The sequence below is a fragment of the Protopterus annectens genome, chromosome 4.part0, assembly GCF_019279795.1.
Source record: "Protopterus annectens isolate FY-2018-M chromosome 4.part0, PAN1.0, whole genome shotgun sequence".
NCBI classification, from domain to species: domain Eukaryota; kingdom Metazoa; phylum Chordata; order Ceratodontiformes; family Protopteridae; genus Protopterus; species Protopterus annectens.
The window spans coordinates 686034646-686061995 of NC_056733.1; the positions used below are offsets into that span (position 1 = coordinate 686034646).

The window sequence follows — 27350 nt, forward strand, 5'->3', positions numbered from 1 at the left end:
AGGTCAATTAACCCAATAGATGTTCTTCATAGTCAGTGTTACAGTACTGATTTTTGGGTCTTCCTGCCATGCAGAAGCCCACAAATGGCCTGATTCCCAAAGTCATTACATCATCCCTAGCCCTCAGACATCCGAGGACTAAGTCTGAATGTAAGGGTATTAAAAGGACGCTTACTGGTGCCATCTTCAGTTCTTTTTAGCATGCAGTCCAATGTGCTTCTCCTTTTTAACTATGGCTCACAGTCCGCTGGTTGGTTTGTTTCTAAATAATTCCTACTACCTGCTTTCTGATAAGTACTCCATTGGAGAATCCTTCTTCCAATTTTTAAAAAGGTCAATAACTGCTTAAAGTGTGGGAAGTAAATCCCATATAGTAATGTCTTTCGGCTTTTCCCAGTTAGGGGTCGCCACAGCGGAACCCCGGTCCACTAATGACTGGCAGTGGATTTTTATGGTGCCGAGTTGCCGGCCCAATGCCCAACCTTAAAAGAAGGCACACCCATTCAAGCATACACCTACCTGCGTGTCTTTAATGTCATTTGGCTGTGGGGAGGACATGTAGACTCCACACAGAAGGCACTCCACCCGAGAATCGAACAGGAGAAAATCTTGTTGTGAGGCAACAACGCTAACCGCTGCACCACCGCGGGACTGATAGAAGTAAATCCCATGTAAAGATTTCAATTCCTTTTGTTTGTTTTTAGGGTCTCAGCACAACATTTCAAGATGTTGGGATTGTGCTAGGTTTTGCACCAAAACAGACCACATGGAGTCTGTGGCCCCAGCACCATCCACTTCTTCTCAAACCTCAGCATCTACCACTTCTTTACCCAACAAATGGAAATATAAGTAAATGAAGGAGAAGGAGGTTGCAGACAACAGAGAACCTTCCATGTCAACAGTCAGGTCTTCGCGTGACAACTTGGGTGAAGTGCCTCTGCAGCCCCCTGAACCAATGAACATTAAGCAAGATCCCTCTGGTGTAACCACTTGGGAGGCTACACTATTATGACTAGTTCCACACCAACATTGATTGGGTCGAAGTCGCTTCTCAGGCTTTGTTTTTTTGATGCACGAGTGTTAGTAACCGAGGGAGAGGCCGATACTTCCTTGGTAGTCATGTGCAAGTAAATTTCAAGGAACTGGATGGAGGTCATGGCCACCTGCTCATGTACTGAGGCACTACTTTCAAAACCTTGGATGTACAAATCAAAGAGACTGGTTATCTTGCCCCAGTCCTCAGCTGCATCAGCCCAGGCTGAGGCACAAGACCCTGCTTAAGGTGGCCCAAGAATTTATGGCTTTCACGAAGTCCAGGGAGTCCAGCCAGCAACAGGTGACTGTTTCAGAAGCTCCTCCTGGTAAAAGAAGAATGGTTGTTTCTCTTCAGGAGGAGTCAGAATCCAGAGAGTTGTCATATTCTGAACATCTCCCTCCTCAATCTTTCCATGACACAGATTCAGATGACACCTTCTCTTCTGTTTCTTCCCTGTGGATTTATCCTTTGGGGATACCCTGCACAAGATGAAGAAGCATTTAATTGGGAGAGTAAAATGTTTTCTCACACTCAAACACATTACAGAGAACTTCTAAGTCTGCCATCTCCCAGAACACTAGCTATCCCTCCAGTTCATGTAGTGCTGGAAGCTGTCTTTGAGGACCTCTCTCTACATTCTGACTTCCTTCCACCTGCCCCTAGAAAACTGCATTGTTTTTATAGAGTGCTTTACACTCATAAACACCTTTACAAGAACCCACAGGCAGATCCCCCAGTAGTGTTTATTGAATCTGCCAAGGGTGCTCCTATGAGTACATCCAAACATCCTTTGCCTAATAATAGAGAAAGCAGATTGTTAGACAGATTTCGTAAAAAGAAATATACATCTGCTACGATGGCTAGGAGGGCTCTTAACTGCCAATTTCAAGTATTTGGAGTCCTTACAAGAACAAATGTTTACTAAGGCAGAGAATTTGCAGAAAGAACCTATAGGGCACATACAGGAGACAGTTAGAATCACACTCCAGATGTCTAGACATTCACTAAAATGTGTCTATTATGCATTGGAAGCATCATGCTGCTATGGCCTCTACCACTTGTAGAGACACTTGATTGAGGACTCGGCCTCTCTCAGACCAACTGAAGGTGGAACTCCTTGATATCTCATTGGATAAGTTGTTCATATTTGGTCGTCTGCAGAAAACATTTTTGAGAAACTAGAAAAGGAAGGGAAACAAATCAAAACTGTAAAATAATTTTATTTGTCTCCCACGTGTAGGTATCACAGGAATTACCACTCTAAACCTTGTCCGCTGCCTCCACAGCAAGAAAAAAAGAGGCTTCCCTGAAGCAAGAGATCAAGACAAAATTAGAAGGTAACAATCCAAACAATCCTCTAGACCTGGTGGAATCAGAGGTGCCTATTCCTCCCAGAGAGCAGCCTGTGATTATGACATCCCTTCCCACCTCCAAACCCACACCATCCCCCCTCCTACAGCATCCTTCCTACAGCAGTGGAAACTCATCACCGGATACCAGCAAGTCTTAAATATCATAGAAAAAGGTCATTTCATTCAGTTCAGGGAGAAAAAACAAAACACTTCTTAAGGATATCAAAGCCTCCAAAGAACCAGTTACTTCTTCCCCTATCCTTCTAGAAATTCTGCAACAAGGGTCTAATTCAGTCAATTCTTGCAGGAAATGAAGGCACAGGATTTTACTTATGGATTTTTCTTGCTACAAGGAAGGAAGGAATGCAAATGCAGACCAGTCAAACTTATTGAAGTTAAACAAGTTTCTGTACGTCCCATAATTCAAAATGTTATCCCTACAAAACTTACCCATGATCTTTCAGGAAGTCTATATGGTGACCATAGACCTGAAGGACACCTACCTTCACATTTCTATAGTCAAGGAGCACAGACAATATCTTTGGTTTACAGCAGCCAGATTACTGTAACAGTTCTGTGCTTTACCATCTGGCTTATTTACTACACCCAGACTTTTCACCAAATACCTAGCTCCAGTTATAGCCCACTGCAGGACTTTAGAAGTCCAAATTTATCCTTATCTGGATGACTGCTTCATACAAAGGAAATCCATCCAGGAACTTAAGGCAGTCCTACAAGTTATCATGGACTGCTTCCAGAAGGTTGGTCTCACTATCATTTTATGCAAGTCCCAACTTCAACCACTGAGAAGAATTATCTTTCTGTGTGCTGTGATAGATTCAGTACAATGAAAGGCCTTCCTACCCCAACAGAAGGTTTCTTACCTAACAAGCTATCTACACAGCCTAGTTCTAAGGCCATCAGTATCTGCAAAGGAGTACCCAAGGGTCTTGGAATACATGGCATCCTGAATTTTAATGGTTCCTCTTACAAAGCTGCACACAAGAAAATTCCAATAGTTCCTTAAAAAAATACTTGGAAATAACATGCACAATCCCTGCAACGTCTGGTGCCTCTTCTTCCATGCCTGAAGAATGAACTACTTTGGTGGAAAGACACCTTCCTGCAAAACTCAGAGGCAAACTTCTGTCTACCAGAGACAGGCAAAAATCATCATCTCAGGCAGTTCAAAAACAGGCTGGGGACTACAATTAGGACTACTGAAGGTGCAGGGAATCTGGACTCCAGAACAAAAGGAACTGTATGTCAATCAGAAAGAAATTCTGTCTGTGTTTTTAGCTATAAAAGCCTTACAAGCAACCTGACCCCAGGAACACTGCAGATCTTTATATATAACATCACAGTTAACAAATAAGGGGGAACTCTTTCCTATCCCTTATGTAATCTACCACTGAAGATATGGTTCTTAGGACAAGAACTGCAACTGACACTAACAGCATCCTATATCCCAGCCCCGAACACCACCATAGCAGACTCTCTGAGCAGGGAACCTTCTGGACACCAATGAATGGATGTTGAAAAAAGAGATTTTCCTGGACCTCACCTACCAATGGGTATATCTGTATACCTCAGTAAAGATAACTTTGCCTCTCCTCAGAACAGCCAACTACAAAGGTTCTACTCCAGAAACCAACAAACAGAGACAAGGAAGGCGGACACCTTCTCATTCAAACAGATCTCTTCCTGTATGCCTTGTCTTCTGTTATACTTGATCACTAGGGTGTTGGTAAAAGTGAGGTCAGACGGGCCAAGCATGATACTCATAGCCCCCTTCAGGCCAAAGCAACACTGCTTCTCTCTTCTGCTGCCCCTCAGCAAGGGGAGATACTATACTGTTCTCCCAGTGACAAATCAAATCAAGGGGTTGTCATTCATCCACAGATGAACAGACTCAAACTAACAACATTGAGGATTGGATCTACACTCCAAACAATGTAAACTACTCTAATGAAGTGCTGTCTATCTTGAGAGAGAGGCAAGAAAACCAACTACCAGAAAATCATACTTATCCAAGTGGAAAAGGTTTTCTATGTGGTGCCAGGTCAACTTCTGCTGGCCTGAAACTAGTGTTGTAATAGCTTTCAGGATTATTTGACCAGGGCCCTTCTTATTCTAGTACCAAAGTGCATGCTTCTGCCATCTCTGCCTGCCCTCCCTGCTCTCCCTATCTACTCTCGTCCTCACCTGAAATAGTTTCTAAATGAGGTTGTATACCTAAGACAAGCCAGGAGAAACACTGGTCTCTCTTTGGACTTTAACGATGTTTTTGAAAAACGTACCCTGCCGCCCTTTAAGCGAGCAGCTTTTGTTTCTTTAAAGATGCCCACCTGGAAGACCACCCTACTGATAACAATTACTTCAGCCAGTTGAGTCTCAGAACTGCAAGCCCTGATATGCAAAGAATCCTTTATTGTTTTTCACAGGGATAGAGCTATCCTCAGAATTAACTCCTCTTTTGTGCCCAAGGTAGAATTAGAACTCTTCTTGAATAAGGCCATACATCTACCAGTGTACTTTCCTAACCTGCAAAATAAAGCTGAACAAATCTTACATTTACTGGATGTGCACCGATAGACAATTTACTACCTTAACAGAACAAAGATCCCAAACAGAGCAAAACAACTTCTAGTGACCTTTGCAGAAAGGAAAGAAGATAGGCCTGTCTCCAAACAGGCTATTTCAAATGGAGAGCCAATTATACTACCTTCTGCTATACTCATCATGGAAAATCATTACTATCTTCTGTCATGAAACACTCCATGAGGCACAGAGCAGCCACCACAGCCTTCCTAAAAGGTGTTCCTACTCAGGCCATCTCGGAGGCTGCTGCCTGGTCCTCTGACCACATCATTACCAAGCATTATCATTTAGACAATGCATTCAGGGCTACAGCAGATTTTGCCACTGCTGCTGTTCTACAGAACCTGCTGTCCCAAGGAGCCACCAGACAGCCAACCTCCCACCCTGTAGCTTTGGGAGTTCTCAGTACTACAACATTGACTATGAAGAATATAGCACAATTGTGTTACACTTACTATACTTGTAGATGTTCTATTAGATCAATGTTGCAGTACCAACTCCCATCCTCCTTCTCCTCTACCTGCTAAGCCACTTCATGGCTGGAGGTTTGAGTAGGTATCATTAATCTATCATCACCCCTCAGGGCTGTGTTGTCCTGAGACATCTGACTGATTACCATAGCCTACAAAAACCTGAAGATGGTGCCAACAGATGCCCCTTTTAATATCCTGATGTCTGGACATTGGTCCACAGACATCCATTAGTTAGGGATGATGTAAAGACTCTAGGAATCAAACCAGTCACAGACTTCTGCTTGGCAGGAAGACCCAAAAATCGGTACTGCAACACTGATCTACTAAACCATCTACAATTATGGTAAGTGTAACACAACTGCATTTTCTCTTAGTTGCTCCTGAACAGGGACACTTGTATCCAAAGGGCGTACCCCCTTAAAAAGCAAGCAGTAATGTCTGACAGGGTGGGTGGTACACAGAAATAACGAGCCTCCACCAGGGATGTACTGAGGCCCGATGCCACAGGTGGAGGACGTCCACACCTCTGGAAGGTATATTATTTCCTTGTAATAACGACCCTGGAGGGCAAAACTGCACTTTGAAACTGGGCCATCTAATTGTTTTGTATATATATTTTTTATTATTGGTATGTACATATTTTTCATACTTTTGTTGTAAAATAGTTTCCCTGCCTAACATTTAATAACTGCGGTAGGATATGTAATTGTTACAGAAGAATTTATTTACAAAACAATTATGCTTATTAAAATTATGCAAATATTTAATAATGTTTACACACACACAGAATCACATACATACACTTACACAATCAGATCACAGGTAGTCAGAGTCTCACACACATTTACAGAAACACAGATATACACAGCCACATACAAGCACATGCAGAAGGACAGACAGACTCACATACATACTCAGAAACACACAAGTGTCCTGTAATTACAACTATCTGCTCTGCAGATGCTTCAGTGTGATCAAATGAATGAAAAAATACACAGCAAACCCCTCCCCATGCGCATGCGCATACATACATATATATATATATATATATATATATATATATATATATATATATATATGTGTGTGTGTGTGTGTGTGCGTGGGTTACCTTCAATTGAATGACAGCTCATTTGACTGAAATTCATTTGACTGACAAGTAATACATGCAGTGCACTCTAAGGCAAATAACAGGGATATGTCCTCTACCCCAATGTAGTGCGACCCTGGAGTTAGTATATATATATAGCTGGGGGGGGGTGAAGCCCCCACCTAGTTTGGTTTAAATTCTGTACTTTTTGTGTTATATTGTTCTTTAAAAAACAAACTAGGTGAGGGGCTGTGCCCACCACCCCCCCCCAACTATATACACTAACTCCAGGGTCGCACTAAATTGGGGAAGAGGACATAGCCCTGTTATTTGCCTTAGAGTTCACTGCATGTATTACTTGTCAGTCAAATGGAAGTAACCTATATATATATATATATATATATATATATATATATATATATATATATATATATATATCACTTGTCCTTGATTTGCCTGACATTGTTGCTGTGTACCTTGGAAACATCCGATTTTCTGGTAAATCCCTGTGGACTACAGTCAGCCAATAAATCAAGCGGTTATAGTTTCACACCTGATATTGTTCAGAAAACGCATGCTGATACAAAACCTTGTGCTCTATTAAGTTTTTTATAGGCTCATATGATCGTAGTAAGCTTAAAGTCAAAGGAGACCCTGGATATACTCAGCCACATCATCCAGTACTAGTGGGAAACCAACAATGACACCAATTAAATGAATTAGGGTAAAAATTGGACCATTGCCACCCCACTATTGTTTTTGTCCAGAATTCTAAGACATGCGTGTGTGCGTGTGTATGTATATATATATATATATATATATATATATATATGTGTGTGTGTGTGTGTGTGTGTACATATATATATATATATATATATATATATATATATATATATATATATATACATTCATAGATATACACACACAAGTCTATGTCAAAATATCGAAATACCGGAACATCGAATCCCATTTCATTGAGACGAAAACAGCAAAACTTAACTTAATCGAATGGTTACATCATCAGAAATGACGCCTGGGAAAGGAACTACTTGATATTTTGAAGTTGACACCCACCGACCCCCCCCCCCCCCACACACACACACATGCATTACTTTTGCTCCCCCCCTCATACTCATAAAATGCTTCTTTTCAATTTTTGGTTAGCAAAAGAAAATAAAACAGCAAGTCCTTGTAACTGTCCTGCAGTTACTTTTGTTAGTTGAGTCATTTGTTTATTTATTTTTTTTCAGATTACTTTTTTCCCCTTGCTAAGTGCAGCTTACTATGCTACCTTGAAGCCGCAGACTTGATATTGGGCTCTCCTCATACATTAACATTGGATGTATACCACATCATTGAAAACACTAATTTTCGAATCACTAGTGAGCGAACACACTTTGTCAAACGGCCGTTTAATCTAAGTTTTTCATAGGAAAAAACGATTGGTTGTTGTCATCGGGAATTTGCCCTTTTCCTCACTGTAGTGTGATCTTGGAGTTGGTATATTTAGTTATGGGGGTGTGGGGCACAAAGCCCCTTACTTGAGTGGGTTTTAAATTTTTAGAATTTTGTGACAGGCAGTAAGCTGGACAGTTGTTGTTTTCCCTATGACAAACTTTGATTAAACGGCCGTTCAACAAAGTCAGATTTCGACGAAGTGAGTTTGCTGAATAGTGATTTGATAATTTGTGTTTTCGATGAGGTGATATAGACCCTTAATATCATGGTGATGAGGGTATATTGTTTAGAAGGGTATCATTTGTGAGCTTCACCCATTTTCTCAATAGAAAAAAAGGTTGGGTGGGAGTTCACTGCACTCTTTTGGATCTTAGCATTAGCTGTGTTTCAAGTCTAAGAGGATTGATTACCTTTCAAATGTTGAAAACTCAGAAGTTAAAATCCTGAAACACAAATGTTTTCCCGGGGCAAGTAAACACTTGCCCAAAACTACACAGAGCACACCGAACCATATGAAACCCACCTAGGTGGGGGGCTATGCCCCCCACACCCCTAACTATATATACCAACTCTGCGATTGCACTACAGTAAGGAAAAGGGAAAAGGGCAAATTTTACCATGACGGCCAAGTGTCTACTTGCCCTGGGAAGAAGTCTGTGATTCAGGATTTTAACTTTCTTTATTTTCATGTCATGAAAATAACATTCAGAATTCTGAACTTTCGACATTTGAAAGGGAATACCTCCACAGATATTAATGCTATGCAGTCAAAAATTCTGATATGACATAGATCTGACTTTATACTTCTAAAGTGATCATTGTGTTGGCTTACTTTAGTACTACTCTTCTGTGTTGGCTAACTTTAGTAGTACTCTTCTGTTTTTGTATGTATTGCTAAGCTTTTATTATCCTGTTTGTTATTTCTGCTGCAGTATAACTCCTAAAACTCTTTGCCTTTAACTCAGGAGGGAGCTGAAAAGGGTCCTTTGTATCTGACTACTTACCTGAATAACAAACAAACAAATACAAATCTAGCATAAGACTGTTAAAGCACTGCATGAGTTTTAAAATATGTATATGTCCAAATGTAAGTAATTTATTATTATTATTATTATTATTATTATTATTATTATTATTATTACTAACAAATTAAATATTCAAGAATCCAATACATTTCCTAAACTGCATCTGTCCAGAAAAGCTGAAGGGACTAACTATAGAATGTGGATATTATATGTTCAGAAAGGACTATAGATACTAGGGAATGACCAAAGGTAGGGTATCTGAAATTAGAATAGCTAAATCAGGAAAAATGTGGGTGAGGGAAATTCGGGTATAATTCCTTTCCCATGCTGATGCTCTTGTGGTCTTAAAGTAAAGAATCTCTGTTAGTATATTTAGTAACTACCAATACCTATACCACAGGCTACTTACCATGAGTATGTGAACATTTCCTTATTAAACATAGAAAAAGACACTTCTGCTTACCACAGTTGCCAAGCTAGGGATATGCTTGACAGAATTTTCAATCTCTTCTTCCGTTACTTCAACAAGTGTGCAGTTTTCATCTTCTGAAGGCAGTGGTTCAACACCATGTTTTGTAACCCAACGATGCATCTAAAAATAAGAAGATAACTGCGGCATCATTAAATGCAATTTACTTTGCCTACTACAAATGAATACAATATTACAATCTACCTATTATATATTACATTCTACCTATTATATAAAAAAAAAAAACTACACACGATATCTACTCATTTATGTAGTTATTGGAGTTTGTTGACTGGGGAAGTCTGATTGCACATAATGAGAAGTTATGTACCTACCATAACGTTCCATGTTAGTTGTCTTCTCTCGCCTTCTTTCTTGCTTGATGGGTTCGGAGCCACTCGGCACTTTGCTAAGCTCGAGAGTCACTTTTACCAGCTCGTGGCAGCCCCATATCCCATGATGCAAGGCGGTAAGTACCTAGATCTCGTTTGTTATCTATAGGCAATAACACCTAGCATAAAAACTTCCCAGAAGGAAGAAAGAAGGCAGAAAAAACCTGAAGGATGGGTAAGGAAGACCAGAACTGTATGGTCTTAAGAAGCATTCTTCCATGTAGGGAGAAAAAGGTCTGTCCAGGCCAGGGGGCAGGAGGGAGGGTCGCAAGAAAGAAGGCGAGAGAAGACAACTAACATGGAACGTTATGGTAGGTACATAACTTCTCAATGTTAAGTTGTCAATCTCGCCTTCATTCTTGCTTGATGGGACCGCGTCCCTAGCACCTCTATCCTGGGTGGCTCAATGGAACAAACTCTTGAGAACTGTAGAGCCAAAACTGGCTCTATCCCTGGAGGCCAAATCCAATTTGTAATGAGAAACAAAGGTATGAGGAGTGGCCCAAGTGGCTGCTGCACAAATAGTGTCTAATGGAAGTCTATTCTGAAAGGCTGTGGAAGTGGCTAAGCTTCTAAAAAAATCCATAAGAAATTAGTTTAAGTAGAAAGAACATTAATAAACTTTTGGGACAAACTAAATTGAAAAAATGTCAAGGGCTGAGGAAACAGTAGACTAGCAGATAAAAGATAGAAACAGGAAACTGAGGAGGAGGAGAAGGAGTATAGGGAATGACAAAAGATAGGTGAGGAATATGGGGACAGAGAGAAGTGGAGGATAGGAGAAATTTGATTATTTAGAGCCACTACCCAGGTTGAGTACAGGAGCAAAGCCAAGTACTTAGTACTAGTTTAAATTTGGTAGTATTGTTAGTGTTAAGTATATTTTGAGATATATTATTCCAAGCTTTGGCTAATTTATATGAATACAGGGAATCCCTGTAGCTTATTGTTTAACTCAGTGACCTTCAAGAGGAACTTATTAGAAGACCTTAATGTTCTACTTCTGGAATAGGGCGAAATTAGATTACTAATAGATGGGCAGTTGTCAGGGTGATACACAGTAGAATGAGTTAAAACAAGTTCCAACCGAGTTGCTGTAGTACCTTGCAGTGATGAGTTCTTGCAGGTTGGCTGGAAACCAATCTGGCAGCTTTATAACAGTATGATTCTAATTTGTTTACGTCACATTTTCTTAGGTTAATGAAAATGGGTGAGCCATATAAGATGGTGGACAGAAGGTGAGTTCCACTTATGGCATGTCTGGTGGAATCAAGGGATTTATTCTATACAGGGAGCCTAGTTTGAAATTCACTTTCTTGATGACTAGGGCTAAGTGTTTATCAAATTTGAGATCCTTGTCAATGTTGACATCTAGTAGCTTTGTATATTCAACTGGATCAATAAGGGTATTTTGGATGAATAAATGGCAACATTTGTAGGGTCCATTGTTTTTTTTTTTGCTACAGGAGAAAAGCATTAGTTTTGTTTTAGAAGGGTTAAGAATCAGCTGTTAATTGTAAAGGTATTTTCCTAGGTCCAGAAAGGATTGTTGTGTTTTGTTGATTAGAGCAAGTGGGGTTGGAGCAGAGCATATGAGGGAGGAGTCATCAGCATATTGAACCAATATGGCATGTTGGCTAGTTGTGCACAGTTTATTTGTAAATATTGTGAAGAAGACGGGACCAAGAATAGACCCTTGGGGTATACTGACAGAGATAGGCAGAGAAGGTGATAGTTCATTTTGCCATTTAACTGCTTGTTGACGGCTGGTTAAGTAACTAATAAACTAGGTAAGGATTGAATTAGAGAGGTTAAAGGAGGCAAGCTCACTGATAAGTTTTTTGTGGGAAATGGTAGCTAGCCCTATCATGAAAAAGACTGGCTAAAAATCTAAAATAGCATGGAGAAAGGCTAAAATGGATATATGTTCCTGCTAGATAGCCATATGGAGAATCTCTTTGCATTTATACATTTTTCTAACAGAGGGTTTCTGTGAATATGCCAGAATATGCACAACTTGAGATGAAAGCCTGGACTGCTTAGCCATCAAAGGAACTGGAGAAACCATGCAGTTAACTTGATGGCTGCTATGTCCAGATGATGCATGCTAGATGGGTGAAAGGTAAGGTCTGGAATAGGATTCAGAACCCAATGTAGTCATATCAGTGTAGGCCAAACCAACCTGTCTTGGCCAAAAGGGTGCAATGACGATCACTTTCATCTTGTCCCACTTTGCTTTCTGCAAAAACTTTGCTTAAGAGGGAAGTGAGAGGATTTGCATATAGAAAACCTGGGGGCCAATTATGAACAAGAGCTTCCCTCAGGGACTCCCCCCTCCCAGCAAAATAGCTGCTGCACTTGGTGTTGGAGGGAGTGGGCAAACAGGCACAATAGGGCTGGCCCCAATGGCTGAAAATTCGATCCACCGCTGTTTGACCTAGAGAGCACTCATGTGGGAGATGTGATGTATGGACCTGCTTAGCTTGTCTGCTAACACACTGGATTTCCCCAGGTTGTGCACTGCTACCAGAAAGTGGTGGGAAGACATTGCCAACTACCAAACCCTCACAGCTTACAGACCCAGTGAGTAAAAACGTATTCCCCCCATGCTTGTTGATGTTTCAAACCTCTAACATATCTGTTTTAATGGAGATCACATCCCTGGGGATAGAATCCTGAAAAGCCTGCAATGCTAGAAGGACTGTCCTCATCTGTAGAATATGGATGTGATGATTGGCCTCAATGGGGGAACTCATGTACCGGATAGTCTATCAAATGTAATGCCCCCCACCCTAACCTCAAGTGGGAAGTGTCAATGGTCACGGTGGCTTGTGGAGATGGTAAAACAAAGGAGTGACCTTGTGAGACTAGGGAGGAATCTAACCACCACTGAACATGGTGTCTGCAAATGCTGGTAAGACAAAAGGGAGAATGCATTGGTTGAAAATGCATTGACCACAGGACTGCCAAAGTCCACTGCAAAAATAGGAAGTAGGGTGATAGAGGCTGCCATTGCCTAGAAGTTGAAATATGAACTTAGCCAGGGGGGGTTTGATTAGAAACTGTTAATGTTTATTGTTGGTAGCATGAGAATTCTCAGTTCTAGCACTCTGGCTATCTGCAATCAGATGGACTCCAATGAACTGTATTACTTGGACATGGAGCAATTTTGATTTTACCATGTTGACTTTGATTCTAAGACAGCAAGAAAGAGTCCATGGCTTGAATTAAAAGATTTATGGCAGGAGCAGTCACAAGCCAGTCATCAGATATAGAAACACGGGGAACCCATGCAGCCTAAGGAAAGCTGTGACCACATTCAAGTACTTGGTGAACAAAGGGGGACTATGGTGAGACCACAGACCAGGGATCTGAACTGGAAATTAGTAGTTTCCATCTGAACTGGAAATTACTAGTTTCCAGCCAAAAGTAGAGAAATGGAACGTTTGTCTATCTTGATGTAGTGGTATGCATCCTGAAGGTTTATTGAGCACATCCCGTCATCCCTCCTTAACAATGGTAGGATAGACTTAACTGTGACCATTGGTAACTTTGTCTGCTTCACATAATGGTATAAGTGGCTGAGGTCCAAGATGGGTCTAGGGTCCCCATTCTTCTTTGGTATCAAATAGAATCTAGAATAGTCTCCGGAACCTTGCTGGTCTGGTGAGACCTCCTGGTTAACTCCCTTGTCTGGCAGCTTTTTTATCGTTTGTGCTGTAGATTTCCTTTGCAGGGGTGGAACATTGGAAAGTCTTTTTGAACTGAGGGGAACAAAAATGAATGGAATTATGTAGCCTTTGGTTTGCATTCATGACTCTTGGGTGATGGCTGTCCAGAATAACAGGTGCAGAGACGCGCATCTCCCGACTGTCTCCAGAGTGCAGCAGTCAAGTAACCCTTCACGAGGACTGAAAGGGTTCAGAGATGGGACCTCAAAAATGAGAGTTATGTACTTACCATAATGACAGATCCGTGTTGATTTTCATTCGGCTCAACACATGGGTTATTGCTCCGACTGGATCCAACCTTGGCACCATCTCTGAAGCTTAATGGATCCAGGGCTCTGACTCCTCCCCTACCCATAATTCCCTCCACTCCATCTTAGTACCTCAGATCGCATTTTCCCTGCCAAACTGACAATTTTATAGAAATAATAACCCATTCAAGACTAATTACTAAGTCCAAATTTCTGAGTGCAGTAGTTAAGGCAACAAATACACAAACACTACCACTGCAAAACTGGTTCAGATGATCCTAGCAAAACCAAAAAGGGACCAGCACACTCAGCAACAGGATTCAAATCCAAATGAATGTTTATTCAAAGGTGGCTAAAAAGCAACCTTCCATTAAATTGCACAAACCTGTTTCGGCTAATGTAGCCTTTCTCAATGTGACTTTTTCAATTACACAAAACAGTTGCTTAGACAAACACCTTAACATCCTGGTACTCTTAATATACCCCTGTGTTAAAGTGGTATCATCCTAACTAAACATGTTAAGTTGTCAATCTCGCCTTCATTCTTGCTTGATGGGTTCGGAGCCGATCCCTCGGCTCCGACTCGGCACTTGCTTTAGCTCGAGAACTCCTTTTACCAGCTCGAGGCAGCCCCATATCCCATGATGCAAGGCAGGAAGTACCCAGATCTCGTTTGCCGCTTCGCTTGGGAGGTCTTCTCTTTACCAGCTCCTGGTAAGTTGTTCACATTTGTGATATTTAAGCCCCTTTTTTTTTTGAGTTTAAACTAATTTTTTGATAGTTTAATCTTTCATTTTACCTTTTCTGACAGAAATCCCTGTCTCTTTTAATTTTTAGTCAGTCATTTTCCCTATCCCATCCCCCCCCTGTTAGGGTGTGTGTGTTGGTGTTTTTTACTAAATACCTCTTGGTATTAATTTAATTTAATTTGACTGGTGTGTGTGTCTGTTGTGTTTAGGCACCATGTCTAAGGAGAGGGTTTCAGGTTTTAAGAAGTGTGACTCGTGCTGTCAGAAGATGTCTCTGACAGACGGTCACACTTCTTGCCTGTACTGTTTGGGCCCTCTTCACCTGCAGGACTCCTGTGCTATTTGTCACTCCTTCAGCCAGAGAGTCCTGCAGGAGAGACGCAATAAGTTGATTCTCAGGGGTCTTCTTAAGCCGGAGGGCTCTCCGGCTAAGTCGGCCCCACAAAAATCAACAAAAACTGCCAAGGCCCAGGCTTTTGTTTCTAAGCCTGCGGCCTCGGCTCCGACTCATAGAGTCGAGATCGCTCGCTGGAGCCGATTCTGGATCCACAAAGCTTTCGGCGCCGATGGCTATCGGTGCCGAATCTGCTTTGACCACTGTGGTGTCGGCTCCGATCGGCTCCGACACCCACATGGCACGGGCATCGGTGTCGGCTCCGATCGGCTCCAACACCCATGTGGCACAGGCATCGGTGTCGGCTCCGATCGGCTCCGACACCGTTACCTTGGTAGCTGTATCGGCTCCGGCTGGAGCCGATACATCGAGACGTTCTGCCGGCTCCGAGAAATCGGTGCCGACAGGATCAGTAGTATCGGCTCCGATGGCCCATTCCAGGAAGAGGTCGAGGTCTCCTTCCTTGGAGCCGATACTTTCGGCTCCGGCTTCGCCTCTTCTATCGGAGCGGAGCCATCGGAGCCGATCTTCAAGGTCATCCAGGTTGTCAGATCATGACCTAGAGAGTGGTCAGTAGATTGCCCAAGTCACAGGTACTGGCCCAAATGCTACACAGTCCATCTCAGCAGGCGACTGTTGGTCCACACCCGTTACTGTTCCTCCTTCGACTCTACCCCAGAGTTTGGAGTTGGAGTCTTCGGCAGGGTTACTGCTACGGCTGGAGGACCGATACCTCCTTCTGTCCCTTCAGCCCCTACTCTTATCTCCTCTTCCTTAGAGGGATTCGTGGTCGGGCTTCCATGGTCTCCTCCGAGGGGGTGAGTGGCATCGGACCCTTGTCCGAGCCCGCTCTTCCCCTTGGAGCCTCGGCCTTGGTGAGCTCGGCTCCGACATCTGCCTCGAGACTTCCTTCGGTGGCCCCTGGAGTTCCTAGCTCTTCGGAGCGGGTTCTCTCGGACCTGCCTGGGAGGGAGCATTCGAGGTGATGAAGAGTGTACTGGCCACTGGTATCAGTCAGCAGTCTCTTCCCGTAGCTCCTCCCTCTATTGTACCTGTTGACATCTCTGCCACTTCTCTTGCTACAGGACCCAGAGATCCTCCACCTCAGGTTTCCCCATTGGGAATTTGCCCCTCTTCCGAGGACTTTCCTGATGTTTCGGGAGATTCCCCTAGGAAGAGGACTTGTAAGAGGAAGCATGTAGACTCCCCTGAGTCTGTCACTTGGATACTGACTTTGATGAGTCAGAGGGATCCCCTAGATCCTCCTCTGAGGATGTCTCCTTCTCAGACATCCTAGAACTTCTGAAACAGAGGGGAAACTGGCCCACCAACAATCCCTCTGAGGATGAGTCAGTATACCTAGAGGCGTTTGGATCTCGGCCCTCCACCTCCTGGGTGTCTCCGCCTTCGACCCCTTATGCAGGTTATTGCATGAAAGGCGTGGACAGCTCCTGACTCTGTAGAGCCAGTCCCTAGGAGGCCTTCTAAATTTATCACTGCCCCTAGTGACAAACAATTCCTTACCAAAGGTGTCCCTGCTGATGCCATGGTGGTGGCTATGCCACCAAAAGGAACTTGCAGATCCTTCCGTGCCCGTCCATCCTCCTAATAAGGACTCTAGGACCATGGATAAGTACGGCAAGCGGATGTTTTCCTCAGCGACCTTTGCTATGCGTTCGCTGAATTATCTTTGTCACTTCACCAGACTCCAGAGAGATATCCTCAAGGAGCTGGGAGAAGTAGTTCAGGATCCTATGGCTGCAGGGGCCCAAGAAAAGATTGCTTCGCAGCTAGGAACCCTCAATTCCATTGCTAACTCCTCCATGCGGCTAATATCTTATGCTGCGGATGGAGCGAGAAGAGCCGCAGGCACTGGTGTGGCTCTTAGGCGCCTAGCCTGGATGCGGCTATGTGATTTTTGGATCCTTTAAGGCGTCCTTCACAAATTCTCCCTTTGATGGGTCAGCTTTGTTTGGCCCTCAGGTGAAGGAGACCTTGACCAGGTGTGAGCAGGACGGCAAGACTCTTTCTGCTGTTGGAGTCCGTTTTTCCACCCTTCTAGGCCTTATCCCAAAGGACAGAAGGGTGGGAAGATGTGGTTCCGTAAATCCCAAGGAGTCACGCCGGATTCACGTGGTCAGTTTACCCCTAGAGGCAGAGGGGGTAACAACAACAGACGCGCTCTAGAGGCAGAGGGGTCCAAGAACCAGGGCAACAGGGAGTCTCTTCCTGAGAAGCCTTTTCAGCATCCCTGAGGTGTTGCCCGGCTGTCCCTCCTTGGAGGCAGTCGGGGGAAGATTATCACTGTACCCAGAAGCCTGGCATTCCCTCACTCAAGACAGATGGGTACAGTCGATCATATCCAAGGGTTACATAATTCCTTTCGAGGAAAGTCCCTTCCCTCAAGTTCCCTTCCAGATGTACCACCCGGTCTAAGGGACATTGCAGAGTTAGAAATCGCAAAACTACTGCAAAAGAGCCATTCAGCCAGTTACAGTAGACCATTCAGAGCCGGAATCTACTCAAGGTTCTTTTGGTCCCCAAAAGACGGGAGACTGGAGACCAATATTGGATCTCAGCAGACTCAACAAGTCTGTCAGGAAGACAAGATTCGAATGGTCACTCTTCAGTCAATTCTACCCTTCTTACAGAAGGACAACTGGATGTGCTCAATAGATCTTCAGGATGCGTACTATCACATCAAAATTCACAGACGCTCCAGGAGATTTCTCCGCTTCGGCTGGGGTCCAGTCATTTCCAGTTCAGAGCCCTGCCCTTTGGTCTCACTACAGCCCCCAGAGTGTTCACCAAATGCATGGCAGTGGTCACGGCTCACCTGAGATGTCAAGGATTCCAGGTGTTTCCGTATCTCGACGACTGGCTCCTGTCAGCCACCACCAGGCATCAGCTTATACAAGCCAGGGATTACACAATAGACCTTTGTTCTCATTTGGGCATCTCAGTCAACTTGAAAAGTCATCCTTATCGCCCTGCCAGTCTATTACCTTCATAGGCAAACTTAAACACTGTTCGGATGTCAGCTACCCTTACAGAACAAAGAGTTTCAGACATTCAGACTCATGTCAGGATCATTCTGGCCAGCAAGAAAGTACAGGCCAGAATGGTTCTAAAGGTATTAGGTCTCATGGCTGCGGCCATCACTCTTCTTCCCTGGCTCAATTCTACATGCGCCTCCTTCAGTGGATGCTGTTCACACAGTGGTCATACCAGCAGCTCCCAATGCGTCACCAGATTCTGGTGACACAAACATGCAAAGAACATCTTGCTTGGTGGATCACATCGTCTCAGGTTCACCAAGGCAGATGCTTTGTACCTCCGTCCCGATAGCCACTGTCACCACGGATGCCTCCCTGATCGGGTGGGGGTCATTATCAGGGCAGGATGGTTCATGGGACGTGGCAACCGCTCGAGTACCATCTGCACATAAATGTCCTGGAGATGAGAGCAGTGCTTTTAACGCGTTGCAAGCCCTCAACGACTTTCTTCCCGTAGGGACAATTGCAGTCCACACAGACAACATGTCTGTAGTTTGGTATATCAACAAACAGGGCGGAACCAAGTCCTACCCCTTGTGTCGAGAAGCGCTCAGACTATGGCAATGGGCGATCTCCTCTCATCGGTTTCTGGTAGCAACGCATATCCCTGGGAAAACCAACATTATAGCGGACAGATTGAGCAGAGCTATTCTCATGCCTCATGAGTGGTCTCTCAAGCAATCCATAGCGGAAGAGATTTTTCTGGAATGGGGTCGTCCATGTTGCGATCTTTTTGCTACTCCCCAAAACAGCAAATGTCCAGACTTCTTCAGCCTCTTCCCTCTATCAGGCCATCCCCCCAGAGACGCTCTGACCCAGGATTGGCCCCAGGGACTTCTTTATGCCTTCCCTCCATTTCCTCTGATCCCTCAGGTGATCCAGAAAGCTACCGTTTTGAGAGCCAAATTGATTCTCATTGCTCCTTACTGGCCTCGACAAGTTTGGTTCCCGTTCCTCCATCATCACCTTTTGGTGCAGCCGTGGCATCTGGACCCAGTGCCAGATCTACTGATTCACCAATCCGGTCAGCTGCACCGGTCAATCCCTTCTCTCAACCTCACAGCATGGTTGCTCCACTTCCTTCCCTAGCCAGGCTTCCTTTGATCTCTAACCCAGTTAGAGATATCATAGTAGCTTCACTAAAATCCTCTACCAGGAGGATTTACACGAGCAAATGGAAACGTTTCTCTTATTGGGCTAAGGCCCAAAATATTGATCCTTTTACTGCCCCTGTTCAGGCAGTTCTGGACTGGTTAGCAGAGATTTTTCATGCAGGCTCCTCTTCTTCCACAGTCAGAGTTCAGTTGGCTGCTATTTCTAATTTTCATGTTGGGATAGCAGATCATAATATTATGTCCCATAGGCTCTGCAGGGCCTTCTTGAAAGGAATTTTCCTACTAAAGCCTCCAATCAGGAATCCTCCTCCTCAGTGGGATCTAAATTTAGTGCTGACATCCTTGATTCTTCCCCTTAGAGCCAGCTGTTTCTTGTTCCCTGAAATATCTTTCTTGGAAAACTTTATTCCTAGTGGCTATTACATCTGCCAGGAGGGTGTCTGAACTTCATGCTCTTCGGTTCGACCCCTATTTGATTTTTCACAAAGACAGAGTATCTTTGAGAACTAATCCATCATTTTTACCTAAGGTCGCTTCAAAAAACAATCTGAATCAATCCATTGATCTCCTGTATTTTTCCTAACTATTCAGATAGAGCTGAACAAAAGCTACATTATCTTGACGTCCACAGTCAGCTTAGATATTATTTGGACAGAACAAAAAATTTAGGAAATCTGATCAACTTTTTGTTTCCTATGCGGATAATAAAAAAGGCCTTCCTGTTTCTAAAGTGACTTTGTCCAGATGGCTTTCTTCGGTCATCACTGAAATTTATACGATCAGGGGAAAACAGCTGTGCTCAAAACCTAAAGCACATTCAACTAGGAGTTTAGCTACTTCTACAGCTTTTCAAGCTAGACTGCCTTTGGACACTATTTGTGCAGCGGCCACTTGGGCCACTCCTCACACTTTTGTTTCCCATTACAAATTGGACTTGGCCTCCAGGGACAGAGCCAGTTTTGGCTCTACAGTCCTCAAGAGTTTGTTCCATTGAGCCACCCAGGATAGAGGTGCTAGGGGCGGTCCCATCAAGCAAGAATGAAGGCGAGATTGACAACTTAACATTAAGAAGTTATGTACCTACCATAACGCGTTCCATGTTAGTTGTCTTCTCTGCCTTCTTTCTTCGACCCTCCCTCCTTCCCCCTGGCCTGGACAGACCTTGTATAAGAAACTATTATGCTAAAGACCATTCAACCTGGTCCTTTTTCCATCTGTAAGTTTCTTCTTCCTTTGGGAAGTATTTTATGCTTGGTGTTATTGCCCTTTTGTCAACAAACGAGATCTGGGTACTTCCTGCCTTGCATCATGGGATATGGGGCTGCCTCGAGCTGGTAAAAGGAGTTCTCGAGCTAAAGCAAGTGCCGAGTCGGAGCCGAGGGATCGGCTCCGAACCCATCAAGCAAGAAAGAAGGCGAGAGAAGACAACTAACATGGAACGTTATGGTAGGTACATAACTTCTTATTGTTTGATGGATACTATTTCAGTGAAAAGTTAGGACATATACAGCAAAAATATATTTATATATTCATATTTTAAACAGCATACTTCTGAGATTCTGAAAATTTAAACTTAATTATCTATAAATGCAAATTGTTCATGTTGTAATATAAATGGCTTGTATAATATACAGCCAAAATATTAATTGTATATTTTACAGGACTCAGAGTCAAGAATGAAATGAATTTGCATAGTGCAACTATAATGTGGTTTAAGGTTGATAACATGAATATTTATAATAGCTAACAATCTGTTTTTAGTCTTTCAGCGGCATACCCTCCTGAGGCTAATACCAATGTTAAAATAATTATTTGGAAGAACCATCATGTACTTCATATTCATTTAATCCTGGCTTAAAAAAAGCCCCAAGAGTAGTAATCCACTTGTTTTCCATGTTATTAAGTTTAGTATGCCAACCCATCTTGAAATTTCTGTGAAGTTGAATTTTGTCTATGATGACAAACCTAAACGAAGCTCCTGTGTGATATTGACTGTGTTTGTATAAAGCATTAGTAATCCTTCTATTCCTTATGGAACTTAAATGCTCACTAATCCTAATTCTGATGGGTCTAGAGGTCTGCCCAACATAAAAGGCAGAACACGTGCATTGGGCCAAATAAATCACCCAATCAGAGCTGCAATTAGCAAAGATATTGATATTGTAGACCTTGGGGGTGTTTTTACTGGTGAATTCTTTGCTTTTACAAATGTATTGACATGCACTGCAATGTCCGCATGGATAACATCCCACTAAGGCATCACCAAAAAGTGTTGTTTGTAATTTAGTGACTGGTGTAAACCTTTTGTAATGTGTTAGTTGAGATTGAATAGTGCGTCCCCTTCGATAAGAAAAAGCACAGGTGACAGGGAGAATGTCATTAAGAAATGGATTTGACTGTAGTATATCCCAATGTTTATATACCTTCGTTTCGTATAATCAAATAGGAATAGTCAAAATACCAAAATCCAATGTTGGAATAAGTCAAGCAGGAGGCCACAGAAACTATAGATGTAATTGTAATCCCAAGTCCAGCGACTTAAACTACAATTTTGTGTGTGATTTCTATGTTTGGACTTCAACGAACTATATTTTGCAGACCGACTGCTTGTTGGGACAATTTAATTTACATATACATTAAGGATTGTGTGTTTTTTCTTTTTGAAGCGTCTTAATGTTAACATTTATATTACGTTAATTTACACAAACTACAAGCAAGTGGTGAATACGGTGAATCGTTGGTACTCTATAGCGTATTGGCATCACACCATTTTTTCAACTATTGGATATTCTGGGCGTTTGTATCGACATATCCCATGCGGCCAGGACTTGGAATGGTGGCAATACTAATATCGTTCTATTACAACAACTTTATTCATATGGGCGTGATGGATGGTTTGGTTATGGACATTAGTTCAAGTGACTTTATGTGTCTATGACTTTAAACTTTAGGTTTGATTACAAATCAGACATAGACGCCAAACCAGTAAGCTGCAGAGTACTGCATTCTGTATAACTATACATTTAACATTGTTACTCGATGTACATCCTTCTAAGTGTTGTATAATATGTATGTGGGGATGATTAACGACTCTCTTTCTATGGTTAATATTCATTTGCGAATATTTTTTGACAACAAATGTTAGCAATTATTGGTATATGCAAGAACAGGGCTCTAACTATTTGAACTACATACTCGGGCCTAATACCTTCAAGTTGTTGTTTCTTGTATTATCAACAACACAGGCAGGGTATTGTTTTATTTCTCCTGTTTTTGTGACTGTTATAGGAGTGTAGACATACTTGAACTACTCGGGCCTAATACCTGCAAGTTGTTGTTTCTTGTATTATCAACCAGGAAGGGAATTGTTTTATTTCTCCTGTTTTTGTGACTGTTATAGGAGGGCAGACATACCAGGCTTTTTGGTCATAGTTATAAAATCAGCTTTACATTTTTCATGCTTAAAACCCTGAAGGTCATTGGTTGGACAAGTTTATAAAATATTATATCTAAATTATATTTCCCCTTTTACCACACTAAAGATTATTCAAGTCAGGCTTAGCATGATTTAAGATTGTGTTTTTCACAGTTCTAAGCAGGACTAATAGGATGTGATCCAGAATAGATATTGGCACAGCTACCCATATTAATTCCTGTGCTAGAGGATATTTGTTTTGAGGATTTTCACAGATATTCACATGTCAGACTATATCTGTCAGGATTGGGGATTTTTGGTAATATTAGCATTTGGGCTAGTGGCTAGATTCTAGTCATTTCTCAATATATATACACAGATTCTTAGACAAAAATTGATGGTTGCATGGATGTTGGTAAATATATCACAGGTTGTTGCTAACCAAATTATCAAAAAATATTTCTCAAATCACATCTGCCATAGATTCAAGATTATATTCTGAGGGTTTCTCATTTGACATATAAATATTAAGATTTTAAATCCAAATCTATAATAGGCTGGTGTTGGTCACTATAATATAGGATATTCTAAACTCAGTTCTGTAAGGCATCAGCATTCACACTTTCACTAAAGTATATATGCAAGTTGGGGGATACTGTTTGGCTGTTGGACCAGGGTCATTATTGATCTAATTTTTGAGAAATGGGTCATATCCCAATTTTGATATAAGTGTCATTGATTCTATTATGCCTTTGAGTGACGATCGGTATCACTAATTACTTCAGTAAATATACAGTTGACCTCATATAACAGGGTAATTGGTCACTGTGGCTTAAGGAACGTTCATAACAATAAGTACGAGTCTATACCCTTACGGTGGCATAAATAACAAGTATATTTGACAATATTTTTTTTTATATTGGTTCCACTTATTGTAAGGGTATATTAATATACAAAACAATCTTTAAAGTTGGCAATGTGATATCCTTACGGTGGTAATCAAAAAAGATATCAAACCGTGAACCTTCTTGATAATAACACCACTTATTGTAAGGGTAATATATAAGAAATATTACAACATATTTACGTTTTATATTGGTGACCGATTTGTACTACTCAGGCATATAGGTCAACTTTCTGACCAAGCAATATGTAACACGGTCATATATTTTGTATTAATTTAACCACTCTGTTCGGGCAGACCAACATTACCCCTCAAACGATTTCTTATTGGCCAATTATCTATCAGTTACAAGATTAATAATTTTCTTTTTCTAAATATACAAGTTAGTTATTCAGGCAGATAGGGTTACGTGATCAAGGTACATTGAATATTAAATAAAATTATTCTTTAATAATTTGATCCCAACTATGGACTTAAATGACATTCTTAGGGGCCTTTCGGCAGATAAGGACAATTTAAATGCATTTGGACTTAATATCAGCCAATCCCCTATGACGGACAATGCCACAACCAACCTTAAGGAAAAATGTGGTTCTATTTTTTCCAAATTAAGCAGACAAATGAAAACCCTCAGAACAAATATATGGCACCTGAAGCTTTTTAAAGCATATAAAATAAAAGACATCACACCAAGAGGGCTTCGCATTAAGTTGCAACCTTTAGTGGCTAATATTGAAAACCAATTTGGGCTACTGCCCAACATCAGGCATCCATGCTTTTTGTCGACAGTCTTTCCAAATACTATGAAAGAAATATTGAAATACTGATTACAGAACTACAAACCACTTGTTTGGAAGCTGAAGCATTTTCTAGCACAGATTATTATCAGGGTCATTTATCTGAACTAGCCAAGGAATTGACAAATATAGAAGAACAACTCAAGAAAAGGAAAATAAACAAGTTTAACTGAGACCTAGGGGATTACGAAAAAGGTAAGCCCTTCGTAACACCAAAAAGTGTTAGGTTTAGTGAGGGGACATACAAACCACCACGGGATAAGAAAAGACCCAGACCTATCCTTAAAAAGCATGATACTACACATATTGTCACATCTGATGATGATTTTTCATCCACCACAGATGGTGATGTTTCCTCCAACCAGGCGTCCCCAGTAGCCAAAAGGAAGCAATTCACCCCTTTAGGACCAACAAGCGCAGGGCAGGGAGGAAGCACAGGCGAAGATATGGGTACAACCAATCTCCAAACACTACTGAAACAAATAACACAGTGAACAATGTACTCAACATTTCTTCTTTTGCACTTACGGATGCTCAATATAAGGTATTAAATAAAGGCCTAAATTTTGTACCCACATCACTGGTGCCTGAACATTTATTAGCTGATGATATTAACAACTTTTGTAGAACACTTAACCTGAAGCTATTCTTTTCAGATGAGTCTAATTCTCAAAGATCTACTGGTTTCAGGTTTGGACAATCTAAATTTGTACCACCAATGGATAAGCATGTCTCAATATTCAAAGATTGTGTCATGAAGGATTTACATTTTTCCAAGGATCTTAGAAGTAGTCGGAGTAATCTTAACCGACTTGAACGTGAAGCACTTACACAATTGCAACATAACAAAAATATAGTTATTACGTCCATGAACTCAACGAGGAATTAAACCCACAGTTAGGACAGCTGTTTAATCGTAGTCTCACCTCCGGATACGTACCCAGGGAGTGGCGCACAGCGACTGTGGTCCCACTCCACAAAGGCGGTGCCTCCACCGACCCTGGAAATTACCGTCCCATTAGCTTGACAAGCCTTATCTGCAAAGCCATGAAGAGGATCATAATGGATCTCATAAATAAAGACATAGGGAATTTGCAGACCTTGGATTCAACCCAGTTTGGCTTTGTCAAAGGCAGATCATGCCTTTTAAACTTGGTTGACTTTTTCGAAACAGTCACCAAGGCCATTGACGAGGGTAAGGCAGTCCATACAGCCTACCTAGACCTGGCGAAGGCTTTCGATACAATACCCCACTCGGGTATCATTGAAAAACTCATCAACTTAAATGTAAACCCATACATTACAAGATCGGTTGCAAACTGGCTGAGTGACAGAACCCACAGGGTCAGAGTTGCTGGCGCCATGTCAGACTCAAAGCCTGTCACAAGTGGTGTCTCACAGGGCTCAGTCCTGGGCCCACTCTTGTTTGGCATCTACTTTTCTGAAGTACAAGCAACCACAGGAGGGTTATGGCTGACAAAGCTTGCAGATGACTGCAAACTGAGTGCCGTAGTTGAAAACACATCCGACACAGATATCCTTCAGAAGGGTCTCACAGAAACGGATAACTGGTGCCAGAGCCATGGCCTAAAGTTAAATGCCAAGAAATGCATAGTCATACCCTTCGGGAAAAATAAGGTTACCCCTAGCTACCATATAGGTGGCAATCCCCTGATCACAGAAGAAGTTATCAGGGACCTGGGAACCCAGGTTGACAGTAGCCTTTCATTCGACACTCATATTGCTAAAGTAGTTAGGAAGACCTTCTACATTGCCCATTTTATCATGAAGGGATTCACATCTAGATCAAGGGAAGTCATAGTCTCCCTATACTCATCACTCATCAGACCAATGATAGAGTACAATGCCCCATTCGGAATGTATCTGACCCGACACTTGCAGCAGCTGGAGAGGCCACAAAGGTTCCTCACCAAAAGGATAAAGGGTCTCAAAAATCTGTCTTATGCTGCCCGACTGAAACAACTCCAGCTATATTCAGTTGCTTACCGCTTGCTCAGAGGTGACCTATGCCTGACATACAAGGCCATGTCAAACCCAAATTTGATGAACATGCTTCATCTCAAAAAATCTAGATCACTCAGGGCCACAAGGGCGGGAGACTTAAACCTCGACACAGTTATTAATAGGACGTGCTGGAGGGATAGATTAATCACCCAAAGACTCCCTATGCTATGGAACAAAATCCCGGTTTATGTGAGGCAGAGCACCTCGCTGGCCTTGTTCAAGAGGAATCTTGACCAATGGATGGGAGACCGCAGATACACCCCAGGGGTTACCTCAGTGTCACTGCTCGACAGAGGCACAGTAAAATAATGGGCATAGTTTCTCCAAACTAAAGGGGTGGCGGAAGCCACAAAACTATGGCCTAGGCTTATAAATGCCCTCGGGCAGATAGCCTAGTATGAACCTATGTGCTCCCATTGTGTGTCATTTTATGTGGGGAAAACAGAAAAGAAACTGAAATAAAGGACATCTTAGAGCTATTAGAGACAAAGTTGAAAAGAATGCTTTAGCAAAACACATTTGCTTAAACCCCACAAATCAGTTCAAATTCATTGTTTTAGATATTTTAAAAAACAATGATGGGGGGGGGAGCATGAATGGAATTGGGGTGGCAAATTCGCCTGTCCGCACATTTTTGGCCAGGCCTGAATGAGTCTCTTTCCCTTAACAGCATATTAAAATTAAAATCTTTGGAGAGATAATTTATTGTATTTATTTTTTCATCATCTATATTCATAATGGCTATTATACCTTGTTATATTTACTATTGTATTTTCTATTACTATTATACTTTTATTATTCATCATACTTGTATTTCATACATAATACATATACATTTATACACCACCAAACTATGCATGCTTTCAGCATATTGTGGCCATAATTTTTCATTATTTTATTTTACATTTATAACTATTTATGTAGGTATTACACGTACTCTCAGTATTTGGGTTGTTTATTATATTCTTAAGGTTTTACAATGGTTTTAGAACACAATTATTTGAGGTATATTCAGCTTATTTA

The 27350-nt window shown here is 41.9% G+C and overlaps 1 protein-coding gene across 1 annotated transcript in view; it reads right to left on the reverse strand.

Annotated features, from left to right (window-relative positions):
• Positions 1–27350, reverse strand: part of CAMKK2 (calcium/calmodulin dependent protein kinase kinase 2) — a 1901640-nt gene that overhangs the window by 219819 nt on the left and 1654471 nt on the right. Inside the window, exon 14 of the mRNA XM_044068653.1 lies at positions 9496–9624. Within this exon, the coding sequence (XP_043924588.1) occupies positions 9496–9624 (129 nt within the window). The remainder of the gene's footprint in view (positions 1–9495; positions 9625–27350) is intronic.